The sequence below is a fragment of the Symsagittifera roscoffensis genome, chromosome 2 (assembly GCF_963678635.1).
Source record: "Symsagittifera roscoffensis chromosome 2, txSymRosc1.1, whole genome shotgun sequence".
Classification (NCBI taxonomy): domain Eukaryota; kingdom Metazoa; phylum Xenacoelomorpha; order Acoela; family Convolutidae; genus Symsagittifera; species Symsagittifera roscoffensis.
The window spans coordinates 73,467,689-73,492,987 of NC_087063.1; the positions used below are offsets into that span (position 1 = coordinate 73,467,689).

At 34.7% G+C, this 25,299-nt stretch overlaps 3 protein-coding genes across 4 annotated transcripts in view; 1 reads left to right on the forward strand and 2 right to left on the reverse strand.

Annotated features, from left to right (window-relative positions):
* Positions 1-23,818, forward strand: LOC134840482 (uncharacterized). Of its 2 annotated transcripts, XM_063856313.1 has the most exons (6): positions 1-3,012; positions 8,503-8,623; positions 10,649-10,768; positions 18,934-19,050; positions 19,978-20,105; positions 22,761-23,818. In XM_063856313.1, the coding sequence occupies exons 1-6, from the start codon at positions 2,843-2,845 to the stop codon at positions 22,795-22,797; spliced, it is 693 nt and encodes a 230-aa protein (XP_063712383.1). In that variant the 5' UTR covers positions 1-2,842; the 3' UTR covers positions 22,798-23,818. The 2 variants fall into 2 exon arrangements, with proteins under 2 accessions (XP_063712383.1, XP_063712385.1); XM_063856315.1 differs by lacking the exon at positions 19,978-20,105.
* The window catches only part of LOC134840490 (Bardet-Biedl syndrome 1 protein homolog), a gene marked incomplete in the record, with an annotated part of 512,639 nt that overhangs the window by 178,880 nt on the left and 308,460 nt on the right, over positions 1-25,299 (reverse strand).
* LOC134840491 (uncharacterized) overlaps positions 1-25,299 on the reverse strand; it is a 453,696-nt gene that overhangs the window by 119,937 nt on the left and 308,460 nt on the right. The window lies entirely within an intron of this gene.

Sequence of the window (25,299 nt, forward strand, 5' to 3'; positions counted from 1 at the left end):
CATTCATGCCTTGTCGTGAAAGAACATGTGTGAAAGAAGCAAAACATACTCTTCTTATGTAATAATGAGTTGGAAAGATAGTTTTGTTTCTTTTGATTAGTTTGTCGTTTTTCGAAGAAAAAAAGTCTGACCAAGTTAATACCCTCCACCCCAAATCCGTTTAGGGGGAGGATGCTAGCTTTGCTCTGAGTTTTAATTCGCAGTCAATCAGAATAGAGCTTTTTACACGCACCGCTTAGCAAGTTTAATCCAAATTAAACCACTGGGGTTGATGATCTTAACTTCATTTATGGAGTGTTAACTTGATCAAAAATTCAAATAGTACCCCATCCTTTGCTTGTAATACATATTCATTACATGGTCTATAGAACGTAAGGTTTTTAAGAACTATTGAGATTTAGTAAAATCGTATAAGTGAAGTGATGGTAATATATATAGGTATCAGATTACTCTCAAGAACCGCTGCTTGGTTTCCTTTTTCTAGTTCAAGTGGATTTGAAAATGGCAACTTGTTCTATTTGATCTCAAATCAAATTCAGCTTGCTCAATATTTGTGTAAATTGAATAGGATTTCTTTACTAATCATCCGTGAATATAAGCCCACTATTTAACAAGTGCCGCGGGCTACTTGTCATTTTTTATAAACAGTACTGAGATTTATTACCCAGTCTGCAAGTCTTGCAACCACAATCAATAAAACCGTTTTCCATTACCCCGATTGTAAACAATTGTCAACACCTTTTAGCATTTACTTTTCGCTTTGTGAAATAAGCAGGCAATTTGGACTGGGTTTTAAAAGGTATTTTTTGACGATCTGCTCTCCCATGGCATCAAATTATTGCAATTGACTGGAGTAGTATTGTTTTAGGGGAAAAGGTGTTAGGCCGCGTGGCAGAAAGGTCTAATGTCAGAAAGTTTATTTAAGAGAGTATTCAGCATTAATGTTAGGTTAAAATAAGCGAAAGAGCGTTGAAAACAGTCAGTTTTTGACAATTAAAAAGTGATTGACTAGAAACTTTCTAGCGCTCGGTGCTTTTGTCATGAATTAATTGCCTTACTTTTTTTGTTTGAGGGAATAGAAGTTTGTATAAATTATGGTATGAGAATTAACAAGTTGCTTTTATTGCGAAATAGCGGCTGTATCGCAATAAAAACAATGAAGCCGTTTCCTTCTTCCGGCTGAAAAGATATTGAATATAAATAATTCACGCTGGGATATTTGTCACTTTTTGACTCCTAAATTGACCAATAGTTATTTTCGACTCCTCTGCCGTTTAAGCCGCTTCGCTTATGGTGTTCAAATCGAAAGCGCCGCCGTCTTCGCTTCACGTTAAATGGTTTGAAATGACGGGGAATCCATGAGCGATTTCAAATTCTATTCATAAATAAACGTCCGTTCGCCTAAGTGCAGTATCACCATGCATTTAAATAACAGTCCAAAGCCTGTAACAAGCATACGCCGGGAGGAAATCAGAATTCCCTTGGTGTGTTAAACTCTGCGCGACAGTATTTTCAATTAGAGAGCGGCGAGATTAGTGTTTTCCTTAGTTTATTGAATTTCTGCTATTTGATGCGGAGAAATTCTGATGATCCTCCACTGTAAAAGTGAGCCAGCATTAACAGGCTTATACATTTCCATATAACCTTTCTAATTTATTTTCTACAAATTTTGTACTATATAGCGGTGCATGTTATGCTATTTTGTTAGGTTGCAATTTGGTCTGCGTTTAGTGTAGCGAAATATAACAAGACCAGTCCACTGACCAGTTCAAGTTTATTTCATTGACCCGTGCCCGTGCGAAAGGACACGATTTGAATCGGCGTGGTTTTATTGGGGCAAAAAGATTGGAGGCTGGTTGCAATTTCGAAACTAAAATAATGTTCTCTTCCCTTCAGCCTGTAAAATCGAGTGAAATAGAAAAGGAGCGCTTTAAAAGCGTTTATTCTAGTTGCCTGATTTTCAGCTTACTACCCCTACTGCCGCCGCTGCAGCAGCCATTGAACTAGCTTGTCTGGTGTTGCGCCATTGAATTGAACACTTCAATTTGGGAAATTAATGCGATTTATTTAAATTTCAGCTGACAAAAAATACCAAAATGACTTGACTGAGAAATAAAAGTGGTAGTAGTGTGTATTTAATCATTATATTCTCTCTCTTTTATTTTAACCAATGTTACCATTGTACACGTGTTCATCGATTGCTGCAGATTTGACTAATCTCCTTTAATAAAGAATCGAACAAAGATTTTTCCATCAAATGAGAGGAAACAACCGTTTTCTCCACTTAGTACGGCAGAACATTCCGCTAATATTACCCGTTCCCGAGGCTCGAACTGCTTTATTTGACAAAAACAGTAGTAAGCTCTAAATTTAGTGTATCTACATATTAAAATTTGTTCACTAATTAGTTTCCGCCAGCCTTATAATTTTGACAGCTCTGCTCAAGAATGCGAAACCAATTCTAACCACAAATTGGTGGTGAAATTTCATTTTCTAATCGATCTTTTCTTGCTTCTTCGCAAAATTACAGATAACATTTTAGTTTTATGCATCCTTAAAACCATTTTAAGCGTTTCTTTTTTTTGAGACGGCGTTTTGCGTGCGTGTTCGTTTTTTTTATTATATCCGGCCAATATACTGCAACCATACCAGTTTTTTGGCCAAAATCAGCTTATTAGGTCCTGTTATAATCTTAAATATTTTTTGTTGCTCTAAACTACACCCCTATAGGGATACCCTTGTTAATTTCTTAATTTATCTGAGCTGCGAGTCCTGTGCTGAACCGACATCACGTGGTGTCCTATGTAGTCACGTGGTGTCCTTCCGAGCAGCAGCATTAGTGATGAATTCGAGGCGCTTAAGTCGCAATATAGAGAAAAGAATTGTACTCAATTTCAAGTTGGACCCCAAGAAATATCGAGCCCAAGTGCCTACTGAGAAAGATGTGGACCACGCCAGGAAGATAGTGGAGGACTTGAACCTATCAGTGGCCACTTTGAGACACCTCGTCAGGTGAGCTAAGTTGTTGTTGTAGTTGTTAAGTAGTGTGTCGAAGGCGGTCGATACCTTCCAAAATGCACTAAAAATTGCATTTTCACACATATTTTATACCAAATTTGGTTATTCTGGGGTTTGGACAGAGCTAAATCAATTTGGAAAATATTCAAAAAATCTTCAAAAATAATATTCAACATTTCAGCTTGTCAAAAAAATCCTGTGCGAGCCACTGTTGTTGCTGCTGCTATTTGAGTTTTTTTTTTTAAAATAGTAGATCGTAGTTTTTTGGATCTACTTTTAATCTCCCCTTCCCTCTTCTTGGAGAAAGGAGGAGATTCCCTGGGTAGATTATTCAGCCAAATAAGCAGAATTCTCATTCAACCAGAATTAAAGCTCCAAGAATTATAAAGTCAAATTGCAACAGCTGTTAAATGTTAAATTAAGGAACAAATACTCCCTTGTATTGTATTGGACGACAATAAATTCTATTTTAAATTAGAAGGGCGGAGATTCTTGAGTAGACACGATAGCGGGGGATTGTTCAGTAGATTCATTTTTGTTTTTACTTTTCAATAGTTTTTGTTTTCATTTCAGCCTTGCTAGCTTGAATTGTTTATCACATACTTCGGCTGATTTATTTTTTTAATATTCGATGAACGTAGTTCAGACTCTTATATATCCGCGATGATGTTTTTTTCGTAATTTTTTCCGGAAAAGTCTTTCAAGTTTTCGTGCTCAATTTTACTTTTTCGCGGTTTGACCTTTTCTGTTTAAGTTCAGTTCATTTTCTTTGTTAAAAGGAAGACAATTTCCACTACCGAACAGCAAAAGTGTAAAGATCACAAAAAAGTGATCGGCTTCTAATTTCGAAAATGGAAACTCATTATCAGACTTCCCAGCAAAACAAAAACTTTACTTAAGATTGAGTTTTCTCAAATTGGGTTAATTTTAACAAAAAAAGTGTCCATCATAAATTGTTCTACAAATTCACAGAGCTTTAAGACCATCTATTTTTTTCTTCAAAATGGTTAAGCGAAAACGTAGCCGATAGACAGTTGGAAATGAGTCAATGAACGCAAGTAAACAGAAAATACTGAAAATAGATGGTCTTAAAGCTCTTTGAATTTCTAGAACAATTTATGATAGGCACTTTTTTGATAAAATTAACCCAATTTGAGAAAACTGGATCATTGGAGAATTTTTTGCCGTGATTAATTTTGTTCGCATTTTTTAAAATTTTTTTTGGCTCATCTCGTGGAGGCCTCGCGCAGGAAGTTTGGAGCAACAGATATATCTTGACTGTTTGTATTTTAAATCTAATCTTTGGAAGTTTGGCCTCCGCCTGTTGGAAGTTTGGAGCAACAGATATATCTTGACTGTTTGTATTTTAAATCTAATCGTTCTAATCGAAGTAGTTTTTTCCCGACACTTCCCGACTCAAAGGTTTTGGTTTTGATTTTAATTTAAAGGTTTATTCGATTTTGGTTTGTGTTATATTGCTAATTGTTTCAGATGTTGGACGAAAAATATTATGTTTTAAATGCTAAGGGAGAATTTTTAACTTCGATTTTCAAAATTTTCATGCTCAGGTTTTTAAGACATCATTTTTTTTCAGAGCCACGGTTTTATCGGCAGAATTACCGCTTTCTAAATTTTGCCTTAATCTTGTTCCATATTGAGTTTATCTTTGAAAAGCTTTTTACACCGAAGACTTTAGTCAAGGTGTTATGGTATCGTGTAACGGGTTTTTTTTTTTAATGTTGTCTGTTGTCAAGTGTCGACAAATAACGTCCACAGTTATCAATTATCATGTGGGCTGGACTATATCGCGCTATGTCACGTGATTGCGTATGTTTGTTTCTTTATTTGTTCATCTTTATTTATTTAATTATCTGTTCTTCTATTTATTTAATTATGTTTAGTTTGCTTATATTTATTTATAATTTATGTATGTACATATTTATTTTTGTTTATTTTTATCACGTGTTTTGTTTATTTATTTAATTATTCTTTCTTTCATTTAGTTTTGCTTTTATTATTAATATAGTAAAATTTTGGTGTATACATGTGTTAGTACGATTTTTAGTTCTAGAAGTGTTATTTTATGATCTTCGTTGATATATCAAAAATTTAACCTATACATGTGTTAGTACGATTTTTAGTTCTAGAACTGTTATTTCAGGCTCTTTCTCGATATAGCAAAATTTTGGTGTACACATGTATTAGTACGATTTTTTGTTCTAGAACTGTTATTCTTCAATTATTAGTTGTTCAAGTTGTTTGGTTTTTGCTTCAGTTTTTATGCCTTCGGTGTATTGCGCGTAGCGCCTATGTTTTAAAAATGGTTTTAAATGAACTTTATTTTACGATAATTTATGTTTGAGTGCTACAGTTAATTTTCAGTCAGAAAAATAAAATTATGATGCAAATTTTTAGCCATTTCCCATAATTCTAATCTTATTGTTTCGGCCACCTTGTATTCAGATGTGCAGTTCAATTTTTATATCAGATAGAGTCTTTGATATATCATATTATGGCTCTTTCAATCGTGATTCGATAAACATCAGAATTATTAAATAAAAAAGAAAAACAGCATCATTATGGAGATTCTATGGAGGCCAAAACTCCAGCAATATAGTTTTCGTTCTGAGATTTTAAATCGCGATTACAATCATTCTAACCAAATCTGTTTGTTGGAGACTTCCTTATTTTTGTCTAGAACTGGCTGTTCTTTTCCTTTTTAGTGGACAGCTAGGAGTTGAGTTTCAGAAATTGTTGAATATAAAACTAACTCATTGTTTTGGAAATAGAGTTAACCTTTGGGTTTTTCAATCGGGTACTAGACTTTTTTCCCTTAAATAGTTTTGTTCACAGAATGGTCAAAATTAGAACTGGTATATTTAGGTTCAGTTCATAATTGATTCAAATTTCTTAGCGTTTGCGGCACAATTTATCTGGAGGTAACGCATACACCTGGTACAGCAAAGGTCCTTGGTAGAAATCTGACAGAACTTGTTTTTTTCAACGGGAAAAATTATGTTTCAGAAAAAGTGTCGGCTAATTATTTGTCGGCTTAGATGTCACATCGTAGAATTGTTTTTTTTTGCAGTACGCATTGCACATTGTAGTTGATTGTAATGTTTTGATTTATTGCTTTTTGAATTTCACTAGCCTCGACTTACGTATATTTTGTTTTTTCGGCTTATATTTTATCGGTTTATGTTTCTTCCATTTTCTGTATTTCCAGCAAAAGATAATTTTTATGCTCTTTTGTTCTCACAAAATTTTCTGATATAAATTGGTTTGTTGGTCCGGTCAATAGTTTCGTTACAATTTTTGTCGGCATACTGGCCGGGGGTTTTACTTCTATATTTTTTTTAATTTGAAGAGCGTTGAAATAGTTCGTAGTTTCCTGATTTTTAAACACGCCAAAAGTTTTTGTTCGAAAAGAAAAGTTTTTTGAATTTAAAAAATTGCGTCAAGTTTTCAGTTTTTGAGAATACCAGGTTTCTGATTTATTTTTATCTAAAAAAGCGTGGAATTAATTGTAGTTTTAATTTATCGGTGTTTTATAGGGTTCAGCAATTTGATTTTGAATCCATACAAGTTGATGGCGTAGCGTATTGTTTTCATACGTCAAAATTGTTCGAAAAGTTTAACGTGAGTATTTTGTCCGCAAAGATACATGACAAATGTCGCACCAGATTCAGCAGTGCGTTTTTCAGCTTAAGTTTTTGAAAATAATGAAGTTTCTTATTTTTTATTTCCTTTACAGGCATTTTTGTCTTATTTTATGTTTTCTTGTTTTGTACTGATGCAGTTGTCTTAAAGTTGCGTATCAAGTTCGTATTTCATAAATTTGATGTAATTAGGTTTTTGTTGTAAGTTATCAGTTTCTTTTCTGATTTTCTGCCTGTTATTTTACGAGGAAATTATTTGAATTTAGCGTTCTTTTTTTTCTAACTTTTTTCTTTTTTTTTTCTCTCAAGGTAAAGCAAGTTTTCCTGTTGATGTTTATAGTCATTTTTTCCTGTAGGATATGCAATTTGCATACTGGCAAGATTTTAAGCAAAGTGTTTTTAAGAGTACATTTTAAAACTTAAGGATCTCGATTTTTTTGCTAATTTTTTTCTGAGCGTTTTTCTCTATTGGTTATGAAAAAGAAATGAATGGAATTTGCGTAACCCGAATCCTTGTTATGTTTTAGGCTATTGATTTTCGTAACAATCGCAATGGAGTGTTTTTAAATGTTTTGAGCCTACGATTTTTTCAACAGAACTCATTATAGTTTTTCACTTTTCATTCGAGACACCTTTTATATTTTTTGCATTTTTGTATCGCAAGTGGCGCAAAGCTCAGCTTCACCTCTGTGTTCTTTTATTTGTAATGACATCTTTTGTGTTTTTGCTCAGTTCACGCTTTTGTACATTGATCATGGCGGTTTCATGATATATTTTTTTAATTTTCCACGAATTTCAAGCGTTTTGCTTCTTACGGCAACAATGAATAAAATTGAATCGTATGCTGTTTTAAAATTGTCACAGAATATCTTGTTCTATCATTTGGTCCAATTTTATTTGAATATATCACTTCTATTTTCAATATCGAAAAAGTTTCTAGTTTGTTGTTGCTTACAAATGCTGTATCTTGAAGCAAAAGCACCTCTGTTATTATTTAAAGAAAAAGCTGGTGATTAATAAACGAAAAAATATCTTCCTGAAACTTATATTGGCGTTTGATCAAAATAGTTTCTGTTAAATAAACCCAGAAGAAAACATTTTTATTCCAAATTTGGGTGATTGTAGCTCCCAAAAGGTGTATGCTGAACCATAGAGCATTTTTGTTACTTATGAGCTAGATTGTATTTAGGCGTGTAAATAAACAGAAACCTGCAAAATATAACAAGGGGTCAACAGTGAATCGCTGTAAAGCTGAACACCTAAGTTATCTTTCCCCTGATCAATAAACAGCGTTCTAATCAATTCGAGCATTGATTTTTTTTGGATCCTGTGGATTCCTGCAGCTATCCACCACCTACGGTGTCTAGAAAAGAACCTCATCCCAATCAATACATAATTCAACGGTTAATCGGACTAGTATGCAAATAGTGGCTGGATATAGTACCGGGGGAGCGGTGGTGAAGCGGTTAGGTCTCCGCCTATCAATCGAAAGGTCGGATGTTCGAGGCTCACCATGGTCAGTGCTCGTTGCTTGAGGGTGAGGCAACATTACCCAGACCAGAAAAGTAACCAAAAAAATTGCATGTAGTTCTTAAGCAGGGGCACAACAGCGGTTCGCCGTGATGAGCTGTACAGCTCGTATATTGGTCCATTCCCTTGTGGATAAATGGTCTTAAATGAGCTAATCAAAATTTAGTACCGAATTATCTCCTTGTATAATATGGATGAGAGGATTTTTGTTAAAGTGCGCAGTGTTTTATTCTGACTTGTCGTGGGTGCTTTTAATGATGATTGTGATGTGATGTGATGTGTTGTGTATGGTCAGGTGTGTGGGCAGTGGCTGTGACACTCACATTCTGAGGGAGGACATAGCCAGTGTGGCGGAGAGAGCGGTGACCATGGCTGACACCTGCAGTGACCTTATCGCACCCCATATCCGAAACGAGGTACACGCTACATAGATGGCTTCTTATTAAACACCGTTTTAATGAACGCCGTTTTTAGGCTTAAAAAACCTTGAGTTTTGAAGGTTGTTTGAATTTCATTTGATCGATTTTGCCTCGATTGAATTGAAGTTGAAAACTTAAGAACTCCTGGAAGGCGTAGAAACAAATCAGGCACAGTAAACATCCACCTATGCACACGACCACCCCAACTTCACTCTTTACCCAACAAGAAAGTAGACTAAATAAAATGATGGAGCCGAAACAGATTCATTTTGTTTGTTTTTATGCGCTGTAAATTGGTATGCTGATACCTTGTCGTGGAAAATCATTCAACATAAAGCCCACTTTTCAGTGTATGTATTAGTTTACAAATGTCGCGTTGAGCGGAGAAACATTTTATGTAAATTGACAAATATCTTACGAATAATCTCTGATATGAAAACAATTTATTATTATTATTACTCTTATGCGATGAGCAAGCGTTATCAAACTGGAATATAGACTTTTATAAACGCCAAACTGACCGGACCTGTTTTTTTTAACGGAAAGTAGTACGTTTCAAAAAAATTTTCGGCTTTTTATTGTCTGCTTATGTTTTGTTGGCTTAGTTGCCACAAGATTTATAAAAAATTTTTTTTACATTATAGTTGCTTTTAGTGTTCTGATTAACCTCTGGTATTTGTAATTTTACTAAAATTGACTTCGTATATATATATTTTTCCGAGCAAATGATTTCGGCCTATTTTTTATTGGCGTAGTGACCTAATTTCGAGTCTTTTCAACGGAAACATGTTTTTTATGCTCACCTCTGGATCGAGCAAAATGCTTAATTTCTTAATTGATAATTAATAAATTTCTGAAGTTTTTCATGATAACAATTTTTTTGGCTTGATAGGTTTCAGCGTATATTGTATCAGCTTATTAGCCTCATATTGCGTCTTTCGACACGCGAAAAAAGTTTTGTGTGTGCGTGTCTGTGTTTTAAGTCTTCATGTTTTTTGATTTTTTTTTTGGCTTTTTTCTTTTCCTTTTTTTTGGTTTAATAGGTTTATATTATATCGGTTTAGTGTCTTCATATTGTTGCTTTTGACGTGCAAATATAGTGTCTGAATTCTTGTTGATTTTGTTTTAGCCTTAAAGGGTTTCTGACAAGGTATTTTCGGCTTTGTTACCGCTGGTTACATTATCTTACGATGCTTATTACACATTCTATTGTCGTGTCATGTTTTTGTTTCAAAACTAGCCGTATTCATTTTAATAGATATAGTTCTTTCGACCTTTTTCATTTTTTCTTTTGTATCTTAAGTGGTGCGAAGCTCAGCTTCGCCCATGTGTTAAACAATGCAAGCAACTCCAAAGTACAGTTATTGAGCGAGCTGTTTTTGGTACTTTATAACCAAAAGATGAACGTCGTTCAGACTCTAATATAGGTAGTGATGATTTTTTTTCTTCAGAAAAAATGTAATATTTTTGTTCGGCTCAATTTTAGTTTTTTTTTGTGGTTTTACTTTGTTTTTTTTGTAACCAGTTCATTTCTTTTGTTGAAAGGAAGACAAACTCCACTATCGAACAGCAAAAGTGTAAAGATCACGAAAAACGTGATCGACTTTTAGTTTCGAAAATGGTATTTAATTTTCAGTTTTCCAGCAAAATAACAGTTTTATTATTGTTCCAGTTTTCTCATTATTATTGGTCCAAAAACTGCCAATCATTAATAGTTCAAGAAATTCAAAGTGGTTTGAGGTTACTTAAGTTGTGATGATTCGCTCTTTTGCTACTAATTTTTGAACAATTCATCTAAACTACCAATTTTGGCGTCAATTTACGGTTTTTTATTGATAATCATGTGATGATTAATAATTCATGTCATGAACAAAGGGCATCTTTTTTCTTTGAAGATCGAAAGTTGAGGTTTTTATAAAAACAAGTCCGTTTTTTTTTCCTGTTTACTTGCGTTCATTGACTCTTTTCCAACTTTCTGTTGGCTCTAATTGATTATTGTGTGAACGATGATGACCTGTTTAGTGTCTGTTGCTACATCCGCACTACCGCCTCTTAGGAACTATGATGACCGGGTGCATTGAATTGTTGGAGCAGGAGGTGAATCGGATGCACCACATGACCAAACGATATCCTGACCCAGAAGTGAGTACACAACTTACTACTTTTAAACCAGTATGTTAGACGTGATACAATACAAACGAAAATCTTGATCCCAAGTAAAAAAAATGCCAATTATTGTTTTCGTATGGTTGTTTAATTCAACCTATAATCCTGTCTGTCGCATAATCTTATATAGTATAAAATTCTTTTTATTACATATAATGTGTCATCGTATATCGTACAAGTACAAAACACTAACTCAAATAACATCATTCATATGCCGTTTTTCACTCCTCCCACATGTATTTTTTTATATATTAATTTTTAATGCTATTATGGCAAACTTTTTATTTTCACATTAGTTATTAATGCTATTATGGCTAATTGCGTGATAAAACGGTATGAGGTATGGAGAAATTTGTTCACAATAGTTTTTTATTGAGAAAAACGTTTTTTTATTTATATAAATTAAATGCGATTGCGTATTATGTTTCCTGGAGAATTTCAGTTTAGATTTTCTGCAGCTCAGTTATTTTTTGTACTGCACCGCAAAAGATGCAAAATCCGCTTGACCTCTGTTCTGATCTTGACAAAAAGTGAACTATCAGCTTAAGCTATGATTTTTAAAATTTTAATATCACTCTTGGGAGAAAATATAATATTTAAAAGAAAAGAAAAAATATAGTTATTAGGGAATAAACAATCCTTGAATTAATTTGATGCTTTATAGGCATGTCTGTACATATTGCTTATGTAGTTCCTCCCATGCTTAATGATAACAAAAGGGCAATAACTTTGCGTTTTTACTACAAATGCTCAGATCTCAGTAGCTATTTTATGGTACACATAGGTACCCCAGGCTATTGGACTTGTTTATAAACAAAGAGTCCAGACTGCGCTTATGTATTTTTTGAAGGCCCTACGGGATCGTTAAAGACACAATTAGAGTCATTCATGTCCGGTGTTTTTCCGAAGACTCTTCAAAGACACCAAATCAATCTACCATCTGCAAAAAATGACCTCCGGTTTTTCTCTTAATGGGCAATGCAATTTTTTTTCAATTTTAATTCGACAGAGCAATTAATGCTTTGCAGGTTTAATCAAAACTATCTATTTTGGCTTCTTTAGGCGATTTGAACGAAATTAGCGACATTGATTTGCTTGAATTAAATGTGAATTTTCAGACCCATTCGCAAAACTGCCATTTTATTGCTACAAATTTTATTGCATGCGGCGGTAATGCGTTCAAAGGCTAGTTTTAATCAGTGTTTACATTGAATCCAGGCTGTTGTCTATTTGAAATTTGAATTCAAACAAACTGCAACCTAAGAGGCTTCTAAATTTGAATTTTTGGGTCTAAGTAAATGAGAACTCCACAGTTGATAACGATTTTAATAGCCGATTTGTCTGAAAAACTCAGACCAAACTAAGAAAATGTTGGTGTTTATTGCGTTGAAAGACATTTTTTATCAATATTTGGTAAATGTTTCCCTTAGAACGGAGCTTTCAAAGTGTAAACTAGGAAGTTTAATCATAGATTGATATGGTAATTAGGCTCTGTTGTTGCACTTTTTATTTCTTAACGTTTTTAACGTCTATTAATTCTTTGTAAACGACGTATTATATGCCGCTTAGGTTCAGGACAGCGGCAACGAAATGCATTTGTTTGTTCATTTGCATATTTGCCTTATTTTGTGCAAAATTGATCTACTTACCGACTTTTGCCATTGATTTGCAGAAAGCAATATCTGTTGATATTGTTTGTAAAAACTTAACAAGGCTGCGTGTATATTAGGGCAAAGCCGCGAATGTTCCGACTGCCGTTTATTTGGTCTTCAATTTTTTGGCAAGGAAATTTTTGATAAAACATAAATTTTGGACCGTCAATATCAAATGTTAGGTGTTACTGATTGAGTCGTTACTGAAAACATCACTAAAAAAATTTGCCTGCTTTCAATTCGGAAAATTTTGGTGTGCGGGATGATGATTCGTTTAACGTTCTCAGCATCATTGTTAGTCTTATATACTCGCGCCCGCGCTTATATACTCGCTTAAAACCACGTAGATTCCAGGTTCGATCCCCACTCAACATTTTTTTAAGAAAATGTTGAATAAAAAAAATTCCGAAGCATATAGATTCCTCACTTTCTTCAAAAGTCGAACAATCAGGTTTTTGGTTAATTTTTAAGAGTAATGAACGCAGTGAAGGAAAAATTCTTGAAAATATTGATCCTTTTAGCTATATATATATGCACTTTTTGAGTTCAATTGAAATTCATCTGCTGAAAGTGACGTAAATAGCACTCTCTAAATACAAACGTTCAAATGGCGCGAAAATTCGTGAAGGATTTCTAGTTTCGAAAGTGGCATTTAATTTGTAGATTTCCAGCGGAATAAAAACTTTACCTGTTGATCCAGTTTTCTTAAGCTGGGTTAATGATATCAAAAAAGCGGCAATCATAAATTGAAGGGCATCTATTTTTTTCTTTGAAATTCGAAAGCTGAGATTTTTCAAGAAAGTCAGTGTTTTTTTTATGTTCATTTGCGTTCATTACTCTTTTCCAATCTTCGATTGGCTATGTTTCATTTAAGAAGAGTTTTAGAAGAACGCATGATTGATTGGTTCTTTTCATTGATTTCATTTTCCGGGTGTATTAGAGCATCAGAAGGTCATTTTTGTGCATCGTTACAATTCTAAGTGCTATATTTTAACCGAGTTTGTTGATCTTTTGAACGAGACTCACTTTTTAGGTTTTCGATTTAAGGATAGAAGATGTTTGTTTTGTCTATGACCTTAGTTCCATTCTTGGTTCCAATTGGTTTCGATAATTTCTGAAATTTTATGTGCCGTCTTTCAAGTTCCATTTGTCAAGCCAATTGTTTAGATCGGTTACGTAAAATTGAATCACTTTTCCAAATTCTGAGGTGTAACAGAAATATCATCTGCATATAATTTTAATTTGTAAGTTATTCACTGATGGAAAGGGTTATAGACAGATGAAAAGGGCATGAAAAGAATGGGCAAAAAGACAACTCATAGAGGCAAACCTTGTTTCGTTTGTCGCGGTTTTCATTACATATATGTTGCGTCGCCTTGAATTTAATCTTTGTGCTGATCGGTACAAGAATTTTCTGGAGCACGCAGAATTTTCTGGAGCACGTTACCATTGCGTCCAAATATCTTTTCGCTTATTTTTTCTGCGCTGGGATATGTTACCTCACTTTCACACTGGGATATATTCGCATCATCGCATCACTTCTGTGTTGGGATATATCGGCCGCGCGCACCGCACAAAAGAAGCGCTCAATTTAGAGCTTTAAAATGAAATTTTTAGTCAATTCGTGTTTTGACACTAAAATGATAATTGGTTTCAAGTTAATCTTATATATTAAATGAAAGTCGGAATGCGCTATGGACGCAATGTTTAACTGAACACAGCTTAAGAATTATTGGGAGACAATGTTTAAAAGGAATATCGAGCTTAACGCTCAAGTATCATTCAGAGAAACCATCAGGGGAAGATAAACTCGGTCCAAATTCAAGGCTAGACAATACCTGTCTAATTCTTGTCCAAAATTTTCCGTTTACAGATTCATTTCAGTCTGGAACGAATCACTTCAAAACAGCAACCTCCACGCTAAGAAAAAAATTTTGCGAACCGATTCGGTCTATGATATAAATTGAAATATTTTGAAATTTCATAACTTCAATAGCTTGCTAAGAAAAACTTGAAGTTTTTCGCAAACCGACTCAATCTCTGAATTAATATGAAAAAGTTCAAAATTTCATAGCTTTGAATGCTTGCTTAGAAAAATTAAAGCTTTTGGCTAACCGATTCAGTCTAATAAATAATTTGAAAATTTTCAAAAAAACTCATCGGTTGAGTGACTCTAAATAAAAAACTTTTCGCTATCCGCTTCTCTTAGAAAAACTTGAACTTTTCACGCACTGATTTGTCCATAAAATAATTTGAAATAATTCAAAGTTTCATAGCTTGCATGAAAATATCAAAAAATTTCATCATTCGATTCGATCTACGAATTTACTTGAAATATTTCACAACTTGAATAGCTTGCTAGGAAAAACTGAAACTTGATCGAAACGGATTCGGTCGATGAAATAGCTGTATATTTTTCATAGCTTGAATAGCTTGCTCAAGAAAAACATAAGTTTTTGGTGAACCGATTCGGTCTAAGAATTAAGTTCAAGTGTTTTAAAGCTTAAGCTAAATATCTAGCATAGCAAAACTTGTTACTTTTTTTACCTATCACTTTGATCTCTGAAGTATCTTGAGTTATTTCAAAGTTTCATCGCTTGATTGACTCCAATGGAAAAACTTCAAGTTTTTCCTATCCGATTAACTTCATGAAATAATTTCAGAAAATCAATGTTTCATTGATTGAATGGCTTCAAATTAAATTTTATTTTTTTCGCTATCCGATTTGCTGTATTTTCAAAGATTTATAGCTTGCATAGAAAACTCGAGTTTTAGAAAAACGATTTGGTCTATGAAGTAGCTTGAAACATTTCATATAGCTTGAAACATTTGCTTTAGAAAAACATTACCTTTTCGTGAACCGATTCGTTCAACTAAAAATGTTGAAGTATTTCAAAGCTTAAATCTAATAGCTTGCATAGCAAAACTTGGATTTTTGCTAATCAATTTGATCTTTCGAGTAATTTGAAGTATTTCAAAGTTCCATCGCTTTATTGGCTCCAAAAGAAAAACTTGAAGTTTATGCCATATGAAATAGTTTGAAGTGTTTCAAAGCTTAAATTTAATAGCTTGCATAGCAAAACTTGGATTTTTTCTAAATAATTTGATCTTTCAAATAACTTGAAGTATTAAAAAGTTCCATAGCTTGATTGGCTCCAACAGAAAAACTTAAAGTTTTTGCCATATGAAATAGTTTGAAGTGTTTCAAAGCTTAAATCTAATAGCTTGTATAGCGAAACTTGGTTTTTTGCTAATAAATTTGATCTACAGAAAAACTTGAAATATTTCAAGGTTCAATCGCTTGTTGAACCTAAATGCCTAATTTTAATGGTTTCTTTTTGATTTGGGTTTTAATTTTGGATGGAGGTAATGAAGACATTTAAATAGCTCGTAATAGTTTTGTCTTTGAAGAGTGGATGAACATAGTGATGACTTTGTATAGGTACTGATGAAGAAAAAGTCTTGAAATTTGTTGAAGCTCAAATTTGATTTTTCGTTATTTGGCTTTGATTTTTTAAGTTCAGTTCATTTCCTTTGCTTAAAAGAAGGCAAATTCCACGATCGAACAGTAAAATTGTAAAGGTCACGAACAACGTCATTCATTGACTTCTAAATTTGAAAGTGGATTTTAGTTTTCAGATTTCACGGCGGAATAACAATTTTAGATATTTATCCTTTTTTCTCGAATTGTTTTAATCTTATCAATTAAATGTCAATCAAGTGGCATGAAATTTAAAAACCATTAAGGCCAAATATTTTTTAGTTTTTGTTTCGAATCTTAAAGTTTTTTTGTTTTAAATTAAGTCAGTTTACTGTATTGTTGCTTTCATTGTCTCTTCCAAGTGTCTGTAGGCTATGTTTTTTTTTGTCAGAGCAATCAGCATCAGAGCCTAAAATTCCTTGGTTATTAGCTAAAAAAGAAATGCACGAAAATATTATTTTCAGTTTTGTGAAAGTGTTCAATTTCAACACAACCAGCAGCTAGATAGAGTACCGTTTGATCCGAATTTCTGAGTTGGAGTTGATTTCATCAAAATATGCTATTTAAATGGCTATCAAGTATTTTTTTGCTCCCTGTAGTTTTCTAGTTCTTGGCTACTTAGGCGCTATTTTAACCTGTTCATTTGAAGGGCCTGAAGGCCAATCTAATTGAATATGTCTCATGGTGTCAAATTCTATTTGCTCTGATAATAGGCTGAATTTGAGCTGAAGTACCCTGCTGGCTGATAAGTTGCGCCCTTGCTTTGCTGATTGCAAGTAACTGAAACTAAGTTCCCGTTACTGTTAAATGAATCGCAATTGCTGTCAAATTTCTTATTTGGCCCAAGTGTTCATTTTCAGGATAAAAATTGTTCGAATTCTCCTTTAAGTGGTCGAACTTAACTGTTGAAACGGAAATTGAGCACTGAATTAGTGGGTTTCTACATTCCCTGAGGCCTGAGCTTGTCAATATTTATACGCCACTTTCTGTAACGAATTTGTAGCTCTAGCTACGGGGTTCATTCAAAATGCAAATAGCAAAAATTGGTAGCTAAGTTCAACTTGAACGAAATAACTTCGCACACTTGAAACAGAAGGAGAGGAAATTATAGTTGGTAAAGACACTCCAAATCACTTTCGTTATCTTTGTTTTGGTTGTTTTTCTTCGATTTGAAAAGATAAATTTTTAATTCGGTGCTCTGTGTCTCCTCTTAAATTTTATTATTTTCGTGAAGCCTCCAAGCAAAAAAAAATCATTGATTTTCTCTCCTAATTGATTATTTTTGCAAAATGGTTAATTTTGCGCTGTAATTTTTGATCTGTTTCTTTAAGTGGGACTAGTTCCATGACAGCATTTTCGAAAATACATTATTTAAACTGTCCAAAGCTGACTGATTTTCCAGCTCATTTCTATCAACTTTTCAATACTTTGTTCTGATTGGCTCAAGAGAAGCGACAAGGAGTGGCTATTAAGTCTTAATATCATAATCGAAAGGTCAGTTGTTCGAGGCCCACCGCGATCAGAATTCGTTGTTTGAGGGCATAAAGCTATCAGACCAGAAAATAAACAAAATTACATGTAATTGTAAAACAAGGGCACAACAGAGGCTCTTCGCTGATAGCTGAACAGCTCGTTTGTTCATCCTTTCCCTCGAGGACAAATAGTCTACCTTGACTTATTTTACGTATATTTTTCTGCAAATCAGATTTTCTGCCAAAAGTTATTTATTGACAAATCAAATTTGTAAGCTGAAAACTGCTTCATCAAGTGATAATTGGGTCTTGGCTGAATCGATTCTGACTCCATGGGGGGAGCTCTTTTTTCGTGTTTGTGCTGACTTCAAAAATAATAGACTAATTGATTTTTCAAAGGCACCAATTACGCTTGATGAAATCTCAGGTGCCGAATGAGCCATACAAATTTAACTGAAAACAAATTCCGCTGGGATGCAATTTGTAGACTTAAATCAGACTAATGGCTTTGCTCCATTTCCCTGAAACTGCTTTTTATCAGTTAAAAGCATAGTTTACCTAGGCTTAGGAAGATTTTTGAACTGCATCATTATTTTCAGTTGAAGTGGATTGTTTGAAAAAGTTTCAGGGGCGTATTTTTTGTTGGGTGGGTGGGATAAGTTTTTAAGAATCATGAGCGTAGTGAAGACTCTTTTATAGGTCTTGCTGATTTTTTTTGGTTTTTTTTTCAGGAAAAAGTCTGCAAATATTGATACACTTATGTATAATGCAGTTTTTGAGTTTAATTAAAATTCATCTGCTGAACGTGACGTAAATAGCACTCTCCAAATACGAACGTGGAAATTGCGCGAAAAAACGAACAATTTTTAGTTTCGAAGTTTATTTTTAAGATTTCGCAGCTGAATAAAAATTTAACCTATTGATCCAGTTTTCTCAAGTTGGGTTTATGTTATCAAAAAAGCGCCAATCATAAATTGCTCTAGAAATTTGAAGAGCTTGAAGGGCATCTATTTTTTTCTTTGAAATTCGAAAGTTGACATTTTTCAAGAAAGTCAGTGTTTTTTTTTGTTCGCTTGCGTTCATTACTCTTTTCCAATCTTCGATTGGCTATGTTTCGATTATCTTGCGTTCATGACTCTTTTCTAATGGTCTGTTGGCTATCTTTTTGATTTTATGTTAATCAAATTGATTTCTGCGATCCAAAAACACGATAAAAACTCGCATGTTGGGCGCTATAATGATGCTGTGTAAACGGTCGTTCATCAAAACATCGACATTTTTTTTGCCATGACTGAAAAAGCTTTTTATGATAAATTAATCAACACATAAATTGAGCTTTATTTGTACAACTAGCACAAATGAACCTCACTTAATGTGTCGATTAATCTATCATATATAAGTTCTTTCAGCTATGGCAAAATAAAATGTTGATTTTTTGGCGAAAATTGCGTAAATTTTATTGTGTTGTTGAAGTGTTGAAAAGTGTGTGATGTAAGTGGCGGGATATTGTGGGATAGAATGTTGTGTTTGTTGTAGACACCTACTGAGGAGCACATGGAGACGTGTGCCCTGTACCAGAGTGAGTCGGAGAGTGACTGCAAGGAGAGACTCAAGGTGCTACTCACCCGACTCAGGGACATTCCACGCACCAAGGTAGCACAACCAACATCAACCACACCTACCATTTCCCACAAAGAATCGGGCTAAGGGGGGTTGCGCATATCTAAAAAAATATAAAAATTCGAGATTCCATCAAAATCAAAAAGTCTCAAGTTAAGCAGTGGATATTAAATTGAGACAAAAATGCTGTTTTTGAACACTTTTCGGAATCATCTGACCAAAAAAACTTATTGTTTGGCGCGCGCTTTCCTCTGTAAATTTGTATATATTAGCGCTGAATGCGCTTCGGAAAGTTTTTGTTTGTTCGGACAACAATGGATGTCGTAACAGGGAGAGAATAGATAAGAATGTGTACTTATTGGCATGCGATATTGTTTCAGTTATGGGTTCATGCAGAGGAAAAACAATCTAGCCTTATTTCAATTATCATGAAAAATCACTTGTTTGTAAACGGAAGTTAAATTCCTTTTCACCTTATCAATTTTTTTTGAAAATTTTCATCTTGAAATAGCTAGCGAGTCAACTATCTATCTATATGGGAATCCTAATCATCCATATGCTAATAGGCCAGTTACTGTCGTAAAAAGTAGCGAAGGAAGGGACAAGCATGTGAGAGCTGAGGGTGTCAAATAGATAAAGGGGTGCCAACACTCCCCCATCCCACTCTACCTCTCGACTCAAAAAATCCGGTACTAAAGCAAACACGCCGTGAAATACTGTAGTGTTTGAATTAGTAGTAATGAGGTAACCCCACCCCACCTAATAAAGAAGGCAAAGAACACCACCCCCCAGTGTGCAGTCAGTACCCCTCAACCGAAGGCCTTGTCAAAACCACCCGAGCAGCACAAATGTTCCGTTACTTCGTTACGAAAGTCGGAACAATAAAAACACGTATTCAAGCTTTTTTTGAAATTGAGCTGTTTCAAAAAATGAGCTGAATTGGTGTTTGCTCACATGTAGGCGCTGCCAGAGGAGTGCCATGGCCACATCTTCGACGAGTTCAACCAGCGAATAGCGAACCCAGGCAGGAGCCAACGACTGCTCTCGCTGTGTTTCTGCTGCAACTTCACCTCCATCTCGCAATGCAAGTGAGTGTCTGAGTGTTACGAAAGAAATGACCATCGCTTTGTGCTCAACTTGTTTTTTACAGTGTATTGTTTGATGCAAAGCCGACAACAGTTTAAATTACAGACAGCAGTTTGGAAAAAATTGCGAAAATTAGCTTCGATCGCGTACATAATTTTTCTATTACTTTATTATTAATAACTCTGGTCAACGTGCAAACAGGTACGGCGAAATGGATGATAATAACCTTCCGCAGGAAGAAACTTGGGGGCAAGAAAATATAATTGTTGTGGTTGGAACCTTGGGGCTAATGGCACAACCATCGATTACGCTAGCCTTTAAAGATTATTTCAGTCAGCTTATCAGATTTTGCCCCAAAAAAACATTATCTCACTGAAAGAATGCAGATGTAGTGTATGATCAGAAGTTCAGACTTCAAGCGTTAGTCGTCATTTACAGCAAGTTATTGTTCGTCTGCAGTTTTGGGTATCTGTTTGATTTTTATGGTGACGGAGCAATTTTTTGGGGGTTCGCAATTGCCCTAAAGCACGTCTGGTTTTGTAAAATTGTAATTTGCCTCTGTCCCTGAGAAGGCTAACATTTATGTGCCTGAGAATGCGAAGTGTTATTAGTATTGACACCATAAACTACTAGAAGATACGCCTTCTGACAACCTGTTACCAAGTTATACGTATTGTTAGTGTATTTAATCTCAATTGGCATTACATATTTGGTAAATTGACATACAGTGATGCACCCACCTATCTGCGACCGCCTGGGGTTGATAATAAATTAGAATGGCTAATGAAATAGAAATAGTCTTTTTTTAGGATTTTAAAGCGATTACTTGATTTTTTTTCCAGTTCCGTCTATTTTCATTTATTATGGGGGATCGTTTATTATGGCAATTGCTTAGCTTGTTCCTAGTTGGCGTCTAGCTCAAAAGGAACGGTTTCTAATGACCTAGCTTGTCATGATACTTATTTCGTTTCCCGGGGCTGTAGAAAATAATAATTGTAAAGTGCAGAGTCATTAGATGATACTAAAAACGATCCAGTATTAGCCGCCGCCTATAATTAGTGTTCAATTCGGGCTTAAAATACATTCAAATTGATTTAACCGCGCGGGCGGTTAGAAGGAATAGAATAGTACTGGGGTCGAGATCTAGTTCTAAATATACTCCCGATCGAATGGACTACCTTTTGATAAATAGAGCAGCCTTTGTGCCAAAAGACCGCCCACCTTCGGACCCCGCTAAATTGAGGTCTTTCCCGGGGAGATACGTGCTTAGAAGGCGAAGTCTACGGGGGATTGTCATTGAACGTGTAGCTTCACTCGGAATGTGCGGCTCTTAAATAGCTCTAATGGATCCCAAAAGAGTTGCTAGAAATGCCTTATCTGCACTAGTACATGTTCAAATATTTCCATGGAGATATCAGAATCAGACTAGTTGGCATCAAATTGTCTTCCGCAATTGCGCTAGATAAAAAGAAGACCAATAAAGGCAGCGGTAGATTGGCGAGGGGAAGAAAAGAGTGCTAAAAATAAACTGGACCAATTTTGAGGGATTTGCAACTAGAAGCTTTGTAATTTAAAAAGTAGACTGGAATATTTATTTTTTCCGGACCAAAGAAGGTAGCACTGGTGAGATGAAAAAGAGAGGGGACGTTCTGGTTCATTTAATCGCATAAGCTTTTGTAGGAATTATTGTATTTATGTTAAATTTGTTGCCATGTTGGAAGTCGTTTCAACTAGTCTTAAAAATTTGGCCCAATATGAAGTATACTTAATCCATTAACTGGAAAAAGGAGACGACGATACTTACGAGCTTTTCTTCGCTCGCTGTACTTGATTCAAATAGCAGTTTATAACTTCTGAGCGACGTTATTATTGGCGAAGATGAAAGATGTTAGGACCGCTTTAAGGCGTCAGTTGTTTGAACAGTTTTGATTTATAAAAAAAATGCGCTCAGATTAGCCAATTATAAATACAAGAGGATCTACTTAACAATCTCCCCCCCCCCCCATGCTACCTACTTAAGAATCTCCACCCCTATCAATAAATTCAGTACAATAGCACTGAGCTTTCTATTGAGAATTCTAATTTTGCTGCATTCTGATTGGTCGAAAAATCGACCATTTTGATCTACTTAACAATCCCTCCTTTCTTGAAAGGGGTGGAGATTGTTAAGTAGATCAATTTTTTGCTCCACTTGGATGTTCATACTCGGTGATCTGGTCTAATTACAAATCATTGCTCCTATAACTCAACCCGGTGCATATAACGAAAAGAATATAATAAAACATTAATTAAGCCTGGGTTTTGGATAAATCAGTTTGTCAACAAATTGCGGCTTTTTGGAAAAATTGTCTATAGTTTTTTAGTCCACAAATCTTTAAACGCAAGCTAGCGCTTGTGTGATAATACGAGCTGGCTCTATATTTTCCAGCCGAAGCGGTACATTTCAACTTTTGTGTTCAATTTTTAATTCTATTTCGCTGTTTACGCATGTGTTTTATCCGCTTCAAAGCTTATTTTCTTTCAATACCTATTTAGTAATTTTTTTTGCATTTCTCAAACACCTTTTGCTTGTGTTGGCGTAGTTCAGCTTCGCCTCTGTGTTAAATATCCGTGCACTTGAATTAGCAACTGTTCTAAAGTCTCAATGGCTGTTTCAGGTGCTTCAAAAGAGGGTGCACTAGCTCCTCGGCCTAATCACATCAATCTCTGAGGAGATGAATGTCCATGTCACTCAAGATTCGATCACCATCCGCATCGATTGGCAGAACAGAAGAAGAGACCCTCTCTTAGCCTCTATCATTAGCTTTTACTATTCTCTCTCTTTATACATCTCTATTTCTGATTTGTGATGATATTTTTCTCTTTTTATTATTTGCATCTTTATCGGAGAAAATATTACGATAAACCAAGTTGACCTTATTTTTACCCTTCTCCAGTTCAGATGAAAGAAGTACACCAAGAAAGGAAAAGCAACTATTTAAGCTCAGTAGAAAATATCTTTAACGATGATTTTTATCGAGTGCGGGCTACGAGAATTTGTGACAGCGTTTGAATACAACCTGCCTAAATCTCAAAAATCCGGATAAGTTAATTGAAAGAATAGAATGAAGACAACGACCGGTTAAATCAGTCAATCATAACCAGTTCAAAACATGAGACATAATGCAGTTGTGTCCCATAAAGGTTGCTGAGAGCGATGTCTTTTGTGGGATTTCACTACGAATTAGTTTGACGCGTAAATTGACAGATAATGCCTTTATTCGGGTTTAAAAAAATGATTTTCCCGGTGTGTTTCGCAGCAGCACGTAGACAACCAAGCCTTGTATCAGATGAAATATTACAAATTTTATGTAGTGCAAATTCTTTTGACGCTTAAATGAAAAGATGGTGGAAAACTGTGTTGACGTGTGTCAGCTGAAAAGACACATAAATGACGTGCATTGTTTGAACATCTCGACTGAATTGAAGTACCCTTCAATACGCCAACGTACCTAATTCCCAGTCGCATTTGAAATGTACTTTTAAATTGGAACGACACCCTAAAACATCAACCTCATTTTGTTAATTCAGCAATTATTTCATGTGGTGGAGTTTTGTTCACAATGGTAGTTTTGGTTCTGTTCTTTAGCATTAGTGAAATTAAATTCAGCAGAAATACGGAGAAGTAGTTCAGTTTTGTTAAAATTTTGCATAGATTAATATATTTTCAATGTCAGTTCAATTTTTAGATACTCCGAAAATTAACGAACCGAAAATTTGCTTAGTATGTCAAGCAATTGACATGAACTTCATTAAGTCAAGGAGTGCTTTTTGGTCCGACCTGTTAATAAGTGCAACATATTTCAACATTGCTGTTCTAATTTTTGAGGCTGATCGATTGAAAACACGCCATGTGATCGTTTTCTAAGCTCTGATCGATGAACGATTGACTGAGGTTGTTGGATGTTTGGCTCTAGGCGATGTGAAACAAGATATGGATATGTGTATAAGTGGCACTCAATTTGATTTCCATAAGTGATCGGGGGGGGGGGGGGGGGGTGTTGTATGGGATGGGGATATGACAGGAAACACTTGCTGAGCTGCATCAAGAGGCGCAGACGACACGCATCACTCCATTTCAATTCATAAAAGCCAATTGTATTCAAGTGCACTTTATATTCAAGTGTAGTTTCAGATTGAGTGATGGGAAATGAGAGGGGAAGATGTTGAATGTTTACTTAATCCATTTGCGGACTCTTAATTCCCTATAAAGATAAAGAACAAAACGTGCTGTGTGTAGGTGTAACGCAGATCGCTCCGGACCAATGGTTTTTAAAGGTCCAAAAATCGCCAAATATGGTTTTTGGCACTGTTTTTCAAAGAATACTTCATTTTTAGAGGACAGGTTTTCGTTTTTTTAATTCTATTGTGAACTTGAGACACCCTTCTCAGGCCAATAAAGTTCAAAGGGCTGTATAGAGGAACACAAAATTTTCAACTAATTTTTAAGTATTGAATTTTTATTAATTTTCCAATTTCTTTTAATTCGGCGACGCCGTTCAAACATTTCAAGTTTATAAAATAACGCTATGACGAAAAACGCTTAAATCAGTATTTTGAACAGGAGTGTAACTGAGTATAATGTCAGCTCGTGTATCCTTTTTTTAAATGCCAATGAACATACTGGGATCAATCGTACCCCCCCCCCTCCCTAAGTGACCCTATGTACAATATCCCCCCTAGCCACTTATTAATTTTGAAAATTGATTTCGTATAAAATATTCATTTCAAAGAAAAGTGCAGAATAGACTGCTTTTAAAAAGGAATACCTATTTTATACTGTTAATTAACCAAATTATGCTTAATTATTTTTGAAGTATTTTTTTTATTAATTAGATCAATTTAGTTTGCTATAAAAGTTGACACTTGAAAAACCAGTATTTTATCCCCCCTAAATCGTTAGGAGAAATTGTATGGTTGATAGTGAAGACACCTATATAGGGTAATTTCCAAAATGACATAATTCCTAAATGACTTGAGCATGATTGGGATTTTATTGCTTCCGAATAATTGTTGTGTGGCAGTTCTGCTGGAAAAATGGATCACTAGAAATAAGACAGTAACAGCAAGTTTATGCTTTTGATGAGAATTCCTAGAACTATTTTCAAGATAAATTTCATTCAGGGCTGGTTAAAATACAATTGCAGTACAATTTCA